Raw genomic sequence first — 14,051 nt, 5'->3', positions numbered from 1 at the left:
TTACCGATCCGATTGATACTGAGGGTAACTTTACCTTTTTCTTCTTTTTTTTTAAGTAATTACCATCCGGTTCCGAATTCCGGTTTTGGATACCCCATAGGCTGGAACCGGAACCGGAACCGGATTTCACCGGTTCCTTATTTTGATACCCGGACCCTACCCTATTTTCAATATGAGCTACCCGGACCCTACCCTACTGGATAGGTTCTGACCGGTTCCGGGTATACCCGGTATCCATGCAGACCCCTACAACTCACCACGAGTTGGTCAGCTTCCCTTTTCCACAATCAGGCAAAGGGAGAGCCAATATGAAGGGCATCCTTGGCAACATCTTTGGCCTAGAGTAGGATTTCACACTAGGCATAAAATCCACTCTAACACCATGTCCCATTTTCATTGAGTCCACATAGATATAAATCCATCTCGAGCTATTAGGTGATGGATCCCCAAATATCATATACACCTGATTATTTTTCTTTATTTGGCTGGTGGGAAAACGCAGGTTAATATCGTTGGGTCGACATTAATTCAACCCACTATTGACTAGAATTAGTTGAGCTACAAAATGGCCCATAGCGAACGAGTACGTGCATGTAAGATATCAATACTAACACATGAGTAAAAATAATATCCACGCGTTGAGTATCAATATCAATATATTAATGGTGTTTATAACAAAATATATAATCGAATATACACACACACACATATGTATAGTGAACAGCTTGCACGAAAAGACATAACAAAACCATACCAATAAAAGCACTAAATAGGGTCATACCGAGTTGAACAATGGGTCGCACTATTTTGTTCAGTGAGAGTACTATTTTATATTCTCATCTTATTGGCTAGTTCCTCTCCAAGTATTTAACATGTATACTAGTATAAGAGGATTGAATATTCAATGAGTTTTACTCATCAATTCTAAATGAATAATAATCATCAAAATACGTGTAACTGAGAATATGTGGATAACTTTTGTTTCATGCATAATCTCAAGTTTTTGATCAATGCCCTAATTTCCCAAATTCTAAAAACTCAATAGGTAAGGTGGCAGGACCACCAGACTCATGAAATAGCATAGAAACAAACGAGGGAATAGGAATATAAGTGGGGGTGATATTTGAAGAAGAGGGAATAGACATACCAGTAGCAAGCGTGGGGCCAGAAGAGGACCGACTAGCATCCACTGAGATAGGCGTCCTGTCATGAAAGGGAAGGAACGCTTATCGAAAACAAATTGAAAGGATAGCAAAATGCGATCAGTAGAAGGATTCAGACACCGATATCCCTGATAATGGTAAGGATATCCAAGGAAGACATAGGATTGAGACCGAGGTTCTAAATTATGGCTTGTGTAAGGTCGTAATTATGGATATTGGAGACATCCAAACACCTGTAAGTTAGGGTAATCAAGTGGACTACCATGAAGTACCTCATAAGGAGATTTGAAACCAAAGGATTTTGTAGGTAACCTGTTAATAAGGTACACTATTGTTTCAAAGGCAAAATCCCAAAATTTCAATGGAATGGAAGAGTGAGAAAGTAATGTGAGCCCATGTCAACGATATGACGGTGTTTGTATTCAGCAAAGCCGTTTTGTTGAGAATCATGAGGGCATAAGATACGATGGAAGATACCATAGTTCTGTAGTTCAAATTAGAAATCTGCAGAGAGAAACTCTTTTACACCATCTGATTGAAAATACTTGATTCGACGTCCATGGAGATTCTCAATTTGAAGATGAAATGCTTGAAAAACACTAAGTACAACAGATCGAGATTTGATAACATAAAACCATGAGTATTTACTATAATCATCAAGAAAGTGAATAAATAATGATGACCATTATGAGAAGTGATTGGTGTAGGACCCTAGATGTCGGTATGAACAAGCTCACAAGGAGAGGTGCTTTTGTGAAATGTAGGTGGAAAATAGTTATTTATTATTTTTCCTTCTTGACAAGCTGAACAAATATGACCAACGTGATCATTATTAAGAGAACATGAAGTACTTAATGCACGACGAACAATAGGAAAAGATGAGTGACCAAGGCGTTGATGCCCTAAGAGACTGGACTCGGACACAGAGAGATGAGCCTGAAGACAGTCGATGTGCCTGCCTCTCGAGTGGAAACAGTATAGTCCATCTTTAGCTGGCCCATGCATAAGCTCCTGGCACGTATGACGATCCTTCATAATGAAACAATCAATGTGAAGCTCAAAGAAACAAGTATTGTCTTTGGTGAATTTAGATATAGAAATAAGATTTTTGGAAATATGTGGAGCATAAAGAATGTGATTCAAGTGTAAAGGACGCCGAGAGAGTTTAAAGGTGGAGGAACCAAAAGCAAGAATCGGAAGTGATTTACCATCACCCACGAAGTTGCAATCTGAGTTTAAGTTATCATCATGAAGATTGAGGTTGGACAGGTCGGATGTGACATTGTGTGTTGCCCCTGAGTCCATGTACCAGTCTGGATTATGAAGTCTCGAAGAAGCACCATGGGTCAGATGAGCCTGTGCCCCAAAATACTAACAAAATGGAGATGATGTGGTTCAGATTGCAGCCCAACATGTATTCGAATTTTTTGGACTAGACACACATTCTAGAAGACTCTGGCACTAGAATTTAACTTAATTAGATATTAAATTTCTTATATTGCTATAATATAGTTTCTCTTAATTAAATATTATTTCCTATGTTAGCTTGAGTCAGAAGTCTTATGTTTCCTATTTCAGATTATTTCTTTATTATATTTTAAGAAAGAAATTTATAGGAGAATATATGTCAGTTTCCTATTCTATAGTTAATAGAGATGTTTGTCCTATATATATATATGCTAGGATGAGATCTCAAAATCACCAGTTGAAGAATATTTTTAAATGAAATTGCCTAGAGTGTTTCATCTCTTTTCTTATCTAAACAAGTCCCTTGTTTAGTAGTGAAAACCTCGTTTCTTATCGTTCATTCTTGAGCGTGGCGAATCAACCCGGCTTTTCTTACTCGTGGCGAGTCATCTTATCGAGTGAGTTTTGTTGGTTCTACCCTCCACCCTACTTTCTTACCCAGTTCTGGTTCGTGAGCCCATCATTTGGTATCAGAGCGAAGGTTCTGTTATTGTTGGCCGATTGAAACACATGAGGGAGTGTACACACGAGTGTTTAGTGAGGAATCATTCTGAGAAACACAATGGATGAGGAAAACGTCCATGAGGTTCCGAGGGGACTCACACTCGACCAAGCCCAGTTCCTTGGGTTCCAGTAGGGGCAAGACGAACTTTCTGCGCAGCTCGATAAACTGACCCAAGTTGTTGAGCGAATGGCCTTGGCGCGTGCTGTTCTACCACGAGCACATCGAGTTCCCAGATGGAATGTTCAAGTGGAAGATGAAGCTGACCGGAAGCAAGATTGTCAGAATCGCGATTCTACCTAGAATCGGTCGAGGGTTGTGGAATCGTGAATCGTAAAATCAAATCGTGAATCGTAAGATTCTACCTGTAATTAAAAAAACAACATATACAGATATATACCAAATCTCATGTTAGAAATAGTATAAGCAAATATCAAACGATAAATTTTGTTATTTCCTACTTCGTTCGTCAAAATCTTGGAGTCATCTTTCTCTGCACCTAAAAAAGTCGAAAAAAATTTCAGCCTAAGTCATCTCAAACCAGATGGCAATTAGAAATCGGTTAGAACCCAATTCAAAGTAGTTCGAAAAACTTTACAAGTCCCTATCACTTATAGCCAGAAGACAAGCTTCAAACTTTTCATAAAATAAGAGAACCAATAAGCAATATTGTCGCACAATGAGAGAGATGAGGAGGGAGAGAGAGGGAGCATACAACTTTGGGTTGAAACTAGAATCGGTCCGATTTTACAATTCTGCGATTCGAATCGCGATTCAGCCACAATTCTACCTTCCCGATTCATGCCATGGAATCAGAATCGCCAGCCACCCCTTGAATCGTAGAATCGTAAGATTCTACGATTCGAATCACGAATGTAACAACCATGACCGGGAGGATGAACTTCTTGAAGAAGAAGAGCAGCCAGTTCCACGACGGGAGCAAAGGGGCGTCGGTAACAACCTCAAGCTGAAGATTCTGCAATTCAAAGGCACGAGTTCCCCTGAAGAGTACCTCGAGTGGGTCCAGCGCGTTGATAAGGTGTTCGAATACTATGAGTACTCCGAAACCCAGAAGTGTCAGCTTGCTGCCCTCGAGTTCACCAATTATGTGAATCTCTGGTGGGAAAGTTTAAAAGCACAACGAAGGAGAGATGGCGAGAATGAGATTCGTAGTTGGTGGGAAATGAAAAGACTTATGCATAGAAGATTTGTGCCTGAGTACTACAAGCAACAGCTTTATCTTCAATTGCAAAGTATTAGGCAGTGTGGTATGTCCGTAGAAGATTATGTTAAGGAATTCAAGCTACTGACCTTGGGATGTGAGCTGCGTGAGTCTCAAGAGACGACTATTGCGCATTTCTTAGGAGGTCTAAACAACGAGATCGCGGATATGATCAAACGACAGCCTTTTGTGTCCTTGGAGGATGTGATAAACCTAGTCGTTAAGGTCCAAAGGCAGCGGAAACGTGGCCAACTAACTACGCCAGAAGTGTTCAACCTGAAGCCGGTGATTGCTGGATCCACACCCCAAGAGTCAGCCTCAAGGTGGAACGAGCCACGAAAGGAAGTTGAGGGCTCGCTCAAGTCTCAAGCTAAGTCGGCCAAGGTGAAGGAGCAAGAGGTTGATCCACAACCCCTTGTTCGGTGCCGAGACACAAAGTGTGAATTTCATGGATTTGGACACTTTACCTCTGAATTCCCCAATTGGCAGGAGGTGACCATCCAGTACCCTCACCCTGTCGAAAGTGAAGTTGAAGAGGCCGTTGAAAATGTTTGTACGAGTAAAGAGAAAGTGGAATATGCTGATGAGGGTGAGAAACTCAAGGCTCAGCAAGTCGTGAGTTCGGAATCAAAGTTGGAAGAACAGCGGGAGTGCTTGGAGAACATTCGAAGGTACTGATTTCAAATTCTCCAAAGCAAGTCCTGAAGGAACCCATTTTAAGCTCAGCCCAAGAGGAACTTCAGGAAGAATTTGCTATTGAAGATCTATCGATAGTGTTTCGTCCAGTGAAACCTGAGCTACCTGAAGCGTGCATGACTCCGCTGAGGAAGGGGCAATCCAGCCAGAGAGTTTATCGACGAGAAAGAACAAAGAATCTGATCTATGAGGAATTACAAGAGAGAGTTCGAACAGAAAAGTTAGTCATTAAGTGGCAAGCTAAAAAGAACCGAAGCGCACACATGAAGACTAGGAGAAGATCGATGAAGACTCGAGGACGCGTCTTTTTCCAACTGAGAGGGGATGATGTGCTTCAGATTGCAGCCCAACATGTATTCGAATTTTCGGGACTAGATACACATTCTAGAAAACTCTAGCACCAGAATTTAGCTTAATTAAATATTAAATTTCCTATATTGCTATAATATAGTTTCTCTTAATTAAATATTATTTCCTATATTAACTTGAGTCAGAAGTCTTATGTTTCATATTTCAGATTATTTCTTTATTCTATTTTAGGAAAGAAATCTATAAGAGAATATATGTCAGTTTCCTATTCTAGAGTTAATAGAGGTGTTTGTCCTATATATATATATATATGCTAGGAGGAGATCTCAAAATCACCAGTTGAAGAATATTTTTGAATGAAATTGCCTAGAGCATTTCCTCTCTTTTCTTATCTAAACAAGTCCCTTGTTTAATGGCGAAAATCCCGATTCTTATTGTTCATCATTGAGCGTGGCGAATCAACCCGACTTTTCTTACTCGTGGCAAGTCATTTTATCGAGTAAGTTTTGTTGGTTCTACCCCCCACCCTACTTTCTTACCCAGTTCTGGTTCGTGAGCCTATCAGGTATGGCCTGGACAATTGCAAGTCTGGCAAACAACCATTAAACTAGGTCGAAAAGTGGAATTGCCAAAGAAAGTTGGGATACAGGCGATATAATGTGCTGGGCTAGGCCAGCCAGAAGCAAAGGGCCCAGAGTTACTTGGAGGCCCAAAAAATCCTAGGCTCAGTCGCGGGTCACGGGTCTGACCCGAGTGGTATTGACCCGGCTGATACGACTGCCCGACTACTTGCCTGTATCCTCCTTACCTGAGACCTCCTCCCCAAAAATTGAAATTAGGGTTTCCAGCACTTCCTTTTCCTTGGCCTCGATCAGTAGAATTCCCCGAGTTTCCGGACCCTTTTCCTCCTCTGCCACTGGAGTTTTTCCCTTTGTCACCATTGTTCTTCTTTGAGTTCCTCTTTCCACCGTTAACACCCTTCCGACCGTCCATGTAGAAGACTTCAGAGGGTACAGCTCCAAGCAAACCAAAGAGAGGAGCGCTTGCGGGAGCAGAGGCGTTCGATTGGGGTCCCTGAGCGTAAAAACAATGCTTTTCATGACCAACAAGTAGAGATTGAAGCTCATCGGTACTCATGGTAAGCATACGTCCTGATTGTGCTAGGACAATCGGCTCCTAATTGGGATCAAGACCCATGTAGATTCGACAATTGATGTCTGTTGGTGTTTTGGGCTTTCCGATTTGGGCATATCAAAGAACATGTTCTTTCACCGTTCCGATGAATTTAGCCATTAGCTAATTACCTTTCTTCAGGTTGCGCCATTGCTGGTCGAAGAGGTTCTCTTATGCGGCTGTCTGAATGAGGAACGAGGTTGCAAGGGATGTCCATGCCTCTTGGGATGTCTTGGCAACAAGGATGGTCATGCCAATTTCCTCTGTGACTGCCAGCATGACACAGGTTAGTGCAAAATTATCTTTGGATTCCCACCTCAAGTAGTCGAGATTAGGTGCTATAACGCCATCAGCTCCAGTGATGGTTTTGCTTGGTGCGATGGCCCGACCTTCAACATGGTGCAGCAACCCAAAGGTAGCAAGTAGAGGCGTCATAATTCATTTCCAGTGGAGGTAGTTTCTGCTATTAAATTTGACAGGAATAGTCAGGGTACTTGAGGGAGTTTGAATAACCAAAAATGAGGACGAAGAAGGGACGAGTAATGAAGTAGTGTCAGCCATGAACATTAAGTATAGAACAAGCAGGTGGAAGAGAGATAAGAGTGAGCGGAAGCAAGTAAGCCGATCGGAGTTATCCGTATAGGCTCTGATACCATAAAGAGTTGGATGGTAAAATGGCTGAATCCCCACTTACGATGTGAGGTGACTTTCATTATAATATATAGCCATATACAATGTTTTATGTGTGGAAACTATCTATACTTGACTAAAATACGTAATTTGTACAAGGTAAGCTATAATGACAAGCATTCCTAAAATACAAGATATGCTAAGATTTCGTATAATCTTCTCTATTAGTTTGTTCATTTTTTCTCTTTTGCAGCTATCAATTCATGAAGTGACATTTTGCCCTTTTCAATATGGCATATAAGTGACATGTGCTCTTTTTTACTGGAATTCTGGCCGAAATTTGGCCAAGGGGTCATCTTGCTTATTTTCTGGTAAGAATAGATGGTATTCTATAAAAATTTGAAAGTCATGAGGCAAATCTAAACTCACCCCGATAAATCGCGAGGCAATCTACATTTAACTTGATAATATTATCCTTAGATAGCAAATTAGAAGTCCAAATTGGGGACTGAAAAAAAAAAGAAAAAGAAATTAACATGTTCATTTATTAAGTGAATGCCAGCCGCTGCAGTGAGTCAAACTCGTATCAAATGTCTCCAGCAGGGGAAAAAGAAAAAAAAAATAAAAATGTCTCCAGTAGGGAGATTGTAGTGACGGATCCGAGCCGGTATTATTTCAGAAACGGAAGCTTTCGTGCAGCGATAATGGTGATTTTTACTCATCGGCTCATGGATTAAGCTTACGGGGGTTCGAGTTGGCTTATTAGTCGAACATGCTTATAACATCGTTTAAGCTGAGTGTTTTTCCCAATATATAAACCTCGAATAAGAATCCTAAACACTGGCGAGAAAAGTAATCAAGCCCGCCGTGTATGGGAAGCCTGCAAACCATACGTGGAAGCTGCAAAGCGACCAACACGAGCTACCTCTGATATGTCTTCTAGCATGTGTCATGCCGGTTTCTTACCTTTTCTGTTTGAAATAATTAGCACATTGCCAACTAATAGGATATGGCTCAGCAACAAACTAAAGTCCCTGTAATCGGAATGAATATATGTATTATATAGGAGTTTGAAACCCTCTAGAATTATCTTGTTATCAGAATCAAACTAATATTTGAATAAAAAGTAGTATCAACTAATAAACTGAGAATACATTATAATATCTTGTCAAAAAGTATAGATATATTTTATTATTCATATTAGTCGTCACTTTAACGTGGCCGGGGCAATGCCCTGATCTGTACATTTGGCTTTTGTTTGCAGTGGACATTACCTCGTACGTTAATGAAGTGGCACAAAGTCATAGACTTGAAATCAAAAGTTTTCAAGTACGACAATTCTTATGTTTACGGGCTTTTCTTATGACAAAAAAAAATGTTTATATTGATAATATGTATCATATGACATATATGGTGGGTCATGTATATATATTTGACAGACAAACATTCACAAAAGGAAATAACTTTCAACCGAAAAAAAAAAGGAAATAACCATATATAAGATTATTATATGTGAAATGGGGCAAATTGAGGAGAAAAAATTCAGGTCCGCCTGGTCGAATCGGCCGGTCCGGTCCGGTTCGCCTGAAAATCGAAATTGCAACTTTGAACCGTCGGACCCATTGAACCGGCCGATTCTATGGGTTTCATATTTAATGTAAAAATTGGTTGGTTGTGTAAGGATTTGAACTCATGACCTCTTACTTCTCATATTAGCATACTACCAACCAAGCCACCACCACTTTTTTGTTCTTCTAACTCTACTTTTAAGTACTTATTAAAATAAAATATTTATTTTGAAGTAAGAAATATTAAATATAGATACTTTCTTATACTATTGTTATATTTCTTTAAAATCATCATACTTTTATCTTAATTATCATAATTTTTTTAATAATATGAATATTTATTTTATTTTAAATAAACGTGCGGTTTGACTCATCGAACCCCCAGTTGGACCCATAAACCCATGACCCCATACCCCTTCCGATTCATCATCCAATCCGGTTATGATAACACTGCTCCAAAGGGAGCTCAAAAACGTGCTCAAATTTTTGCTTTTTCTTTTTTTTTTCTTCTATTTATAAGTGAGGGATTAGCAAAATTGAGGCGAAGAAATTCACTCAAAAAAATTTTAGGGAAAGGAATATAAAAAGGATAGTGAATATTCAATTAGTGATGAAAATCAAAATTATAATCTTTTGATTTCAAATCAAATAACAAATGTTAAATCCACCAACAACCTCAAATTTTAATAGTGTATCAGTTGGCAAGGAGAAAGTCTTGAATATATCGCGTGGTAATGTCACAAATCAATAAATGCTCACCAATTTTTTTGTTGTTTTTAAAAACACTGATGACACAATATATACTCATTACACATAATATATTCTCATCGGTGAGAGGCCACGTATGCTAGCGGTCCCTCTACTTTTTTTTCCATTTCAAAAATAAGTCCTTTTTTTTACCACAAAAAATAAGTCCTATCAAAGAATATATATTTTGACGGAAAACGTAACCGATGAAAGAAAGAAAAAAACCAGCTAATATTTAGGGTCTTTTTGGTCAGGTCCTTTTTGTAAACTAGATATATATGCCTAAATGGTTATTTTCTAATAGTGCATTTCATCACAATGAGACATGGGACCTTGTTCCTAAAGACCCAGACATGAATGTTGTTGGTTTAAAGTGAGTCTTTAAAATCAAGCTAAAGGTAGATGGGTTGGTTGAACAGTTTAAGGCAAGACTAGTTGCAAAAGGCTATAACCATATGGAAGGTATTGATTTCAATGAAACCTTTAGTTTGCTTAAACAACCTGCTACTATTCGTCTTGTTCTTGTGTAATCTGTAAAACAATTGGATGTCGAAAATGCTTTAATGAATGATTATCTTAAGGAGAAAGTTTTCGTGAAGCAATCTCCAGGCTTTGTCAGCAGCTCCTTGGCAATTTAGTACTCGCATAATTGGAAGTTTTGCCAATACGGGTGTATGGAGGACTACTGCACAACGCATTATTAGTCGCCAACGCAAATGCTATGCCTCTGGGACAAGTTGTCTCGAGGTCAAGCCCATTTGTGTAATTTCTTATCTCTTCTTAACCCGCCTGATATTCCCATGCTCGCATCGTCCATCTTGAACAGCTACGCAGTTTGCTCGATCAATAGGACCATTCAAGAGAGTAATCCAATTGCAGTCCGGGAGGGAAAGAAATTAAGCTCACCCTAAGGAGAAAGCATCTTAAGACACCTCATACCATGTCATCGGTGACAGGTGGTGACACCAACCAGTAACAATTCGACACCTGTCATGTCCTGCCGCGTTAGCCGGTTTCTTCGGCAATTAACGGCAGGGGCCTTCCCCTTTAACGTTGTCAAGCGTGAATGAATTTTAAAATTTCGTAAAGCCCGCCAGCTCGAAAAATTTTTCAGGCCCCGCCTTTGCAATTGAAAAGGAATTGTTTCAAAAAGCTGCAGAGGTTTATTGGAGATGTCATTTTCTCTCTCTTCCTTTCTAAGAGAAGTCTCTCTCTCCGAAGGTTCTCTATTTCAGCCATGGCAGATGATAAAGCACCGCGATTTCTTGCTCCATCTCCATTTTCTTAATAACGATCTGACCTCCGATGAGTCCGACTTGTGGGAGCTCAACCCGCGACGTAGTACCTGGCCTGCTCAGGTGAGGACTTTGACGGGAAGACTACCATCACCTCGCTTGGTCTCTAGAAGAAGGTGTCATAAGATACTTTCCCCTAAGGCTTCGGTTACTGTAAATATGTTTGACAGACACACAAGCACAAAAGGAAATACCCTTTCATCACGAGAGAATATAGCGCAGTAGTGCACCTCTCACCTAGTGATTAAGGGTTTGTTTGGCAAATGAGCATGGGTTCAACTCTGCTCTGTTTAACTAGCAAAAAAACAAAATTGGCCGCAACATGCATCTGTACCCGTGGGTCCCAGATCTGCTGGTTAGTTTGACTAGTGGATATAAGATATGTTTTTTTATTTTTGGCCCCTGTCGGTGTCAAGACAGAGAGCCGTTGAAGCTGAGTAAAGACACTGCTGCTCCTCTTCATCCCCTCATCCTTCCTGCATCGATCCCTTCTTCCTTCTGAGCGTTGTGCGCATCGGCCGAAATCGAAGAAATTTCTTTGTTCTCCTCGGTCGGAAACTGTCCGTTTACTGATTTGATTTTACAAATTTCACCGATTATTACGGACTTATGAACGCTGTTCTCTGCAAACAGGCTGTTCGTCCGTGATCTTGCCCCTGTGCATCTTTGGTGCGAAGAACAGTGAAAAGCACGAGCTTTGCAGGAGAGATTCGCGAAGGACGTCATCTCTGTCACCGGCTGCCAGAGATTCCCGACTTTCGTCGCTGTCGAGGGCTCCTCCAGTTCGCTGGTCTCCATCAGGGTTGGGGTTTAAGAAGCCCAGGAAGTTGTTGTTTTGGAGAGGCATCGACAGTGAGGTAATTCTTTTGATCTCTATCTCGATTAATGATTTCTGATTGCAAGAGTTGGTGGAATTTCGACGATTGTTGTCTGCTTAGCAAGACCTCCTTGGTCATCTGGTGCCCTTGCCCTGTTACCGTAAGGTCGCCTACCTGTGTGGGGGTTCATAGATCTGTTCTGATTTCTGATTGAATGAGCCTTGTTTGTTGTCCTTTCTGGAATAGGCCAAAGTTATCAGCTTGTTCTTCCTGATCTGTTAACAGAATGTTTCCATGTTGTTGTGGGTTTGTGGTTCGGACTATCTGGGCTTGTCTTCCTTGTATGGTCAGTTAATTTCACTGCTTCTAATGTGGTTGCGCTACTATGCGTTGATGCCATGTTGGTCTGGTTCAGAATTTTTGTTTGTTTTCAAGGTTGCCATCTTACTGTGCTTTCTGTCATAACTGGAAGATGCATGTTATTTGCATTTCAAGAAGGAAAAGACTGACTAAGTTTGGTGTTGCATACTGTTGTTTATCACAACTGATAGATCATTGTTAGGTGCATTGTTAGATAATTGTTATTCTGGACCAAGTGCATGCATTATGGCTCCTAAAGGCGAAAATATCATCATCGACTGGAGTGATGAAATGGAGTTCGCTTTCATAAACATAATGCTCGAGAAGCTGAGAAGAGCACACAGTACAACATGGAAGAAAACTACTTGGAAGGAGATTACAGCTGAGATGGTAAATCTATTTCCAGAACAACAGCTGTGTTTGCAGAAGGTGAAGGACAAGCATCAGAGAATGAAGACCAATTTCACCCGATTCTCTGAAATAGTTAGGCATACAGGCGTTGGGTGGGATGCAGACACAAACACCATCACAGTCGACCAAGATGTTTGGGATATGTTTGCAAAGGTATATTCTCATAAATTGTTTGTTCGGCTTCTAAGGTTGTTTTGAATGAATTGTCACTGATCTTTTTTGAGTCATGTCGTACTTCATTGTATAGAAGAACAGGGCATACAAGGCATTTCGGAGCAAGGGCTGCAACCACTACGATTTGCAGAAACAACTCTTTAGTTCTTCAATGGCTACCGGTGCTCTTCGCATCTCCTCGACCGATCCACCTCCAACGTTAGAAGAAGAACGCCGATTAAATGAGGAATTCTTATCTAGGGGGAAGGGGAAGGGGAAACAACATGTCGACCTCGAAGAAGGCTCCGATGACAGTGACGACCTCGTCCATGTTCAGGCAGAGCCCATGATAACCGAGTCTCGACGTAGAGCGCCGAAAAGACGTCTAAGCAAGAGTTCACAAATGCAGGAATGCATGGACCTGTTCAGGGAGAGTTACACGAAGCCGCAGCCACAGAACACCCCACCATCGGCAAAGAGAAGCAAGTCGGTAACGAGCCCTAAGAAACCTGAGAAGAATAGCATCGAGGAAGCCCTCGAGGAGTTGGCAAAATTGAAATCGACAATCCCTCACTCCCTGTATGTGAAAGCCGCCAACGCCCTACTTGATCCGGGAGCACGGAGGCTTTTCATGTGGTTCAAGGAGGACGACCGACATGAATGGATAATGCAGCTTCCTCATACTTGAAGAATCTGTGAACCCATTTTAATTTTTATTTGGCTATCTGACTATGGTTTTTTTTTAAATGACTGAACTCTTGTTTGTTTTGTGTGTTTTGTTTTGTTGATGATTTTCTGTTTGCAATTCAATGATTATGATTAATGTGTTTCACTGTTAACGAAGTGTTCGTGATCTTATGTCCACACCGACAGGTGATCATTTGTCAAATAGCATGTCTCGTAATGCGTCGTCTTCAGGCTATGCCAATAACTCTATTAACGACGATCCTGACAATAGGCGACGGGCGTTCTTCTACTTGATGATGCAATATGATCAGCTCGATGATCCCGTTCCACGTAACAGGCCTTGTAGAAATTCAGTACTTCAAGGAAGACAGTACATTGTTGAACTACTAGGGAGTGATGTTCGGTGCTTCGAAAGTTTCAGAATGGAACCTTACGTGTTTAGAAATCTATGCGACACACTTCGATTGCGGTGTGGCATCACAGATACCAGTAGAGGTATCACAGTGGAAGAGCAAGTCGGTATGTTCTTGTTAGTTATTTCACACAGTATGCGATTTTCAATGGTGGCAGAAAGGTTCCAACACTCGAAGGAGACGGTGTCACGATTTATCAAAAAAATTGCACGCGAAATGCAACAATTATCACAAGATTTTATAACACCGCGGAACGTTTCTGTCCAGCCGGAAATTGAAAATGATGAAAGGTGGCGTTTCTTTAGGGTATGTTTTTTGCTAATTTCATACTATAGAAAACTGTTTTCGGCATACTATGTTCGGTACATATAATTATGCGTTTGTCATGCAGCATTGTATTGGAGCTATCGATGGAACCCATGTCGCTGCATGCGTGC

At 40.7% G+C, this 14,051-nt stretch overlaps 1 protein-coding gene across 1 annotated transcript; it reads left to right on the top strand.

Annotated features, from left to right (window-relative positions):
* Positions 1-12,196: 12,196 nt before the first annotated feature.
* Positions 12,197-13,202, top strand: LOC116209038. The gene is made up of 2 exons (XM_031542602.1): positions 12,197-12,514; positions 12,609-13,202. The coding sequence occupies exons 1-2, from the start codon at positions 12,197-12,199 to the stop codon at positions 13,200-13,202; spliced, it is 912 nt and encodes a 303-aa protein (XP_031398462.1).
* The last annotated feature ends 849 nt before the right edge of the window (positions 13,203-14,051 follow it).

This window comes from Punica granatum, chromosome 5 (assembly GCF_007655135.1).
Source record: "Punica granatum isolate Tunisia-2019 chromosome 5, ASM765513v2, whole genome shotgun sequence".
NCBI classification, from domain to species: Eukaryota; Viridiplantae; Streptophyta; class Magnoliopsida; order Myrtales; family Lythraceae; genus Punica; species Punica granatum.
This window is presented reverse-complemented; position numbering and strand designations above follow the sequence as displayed.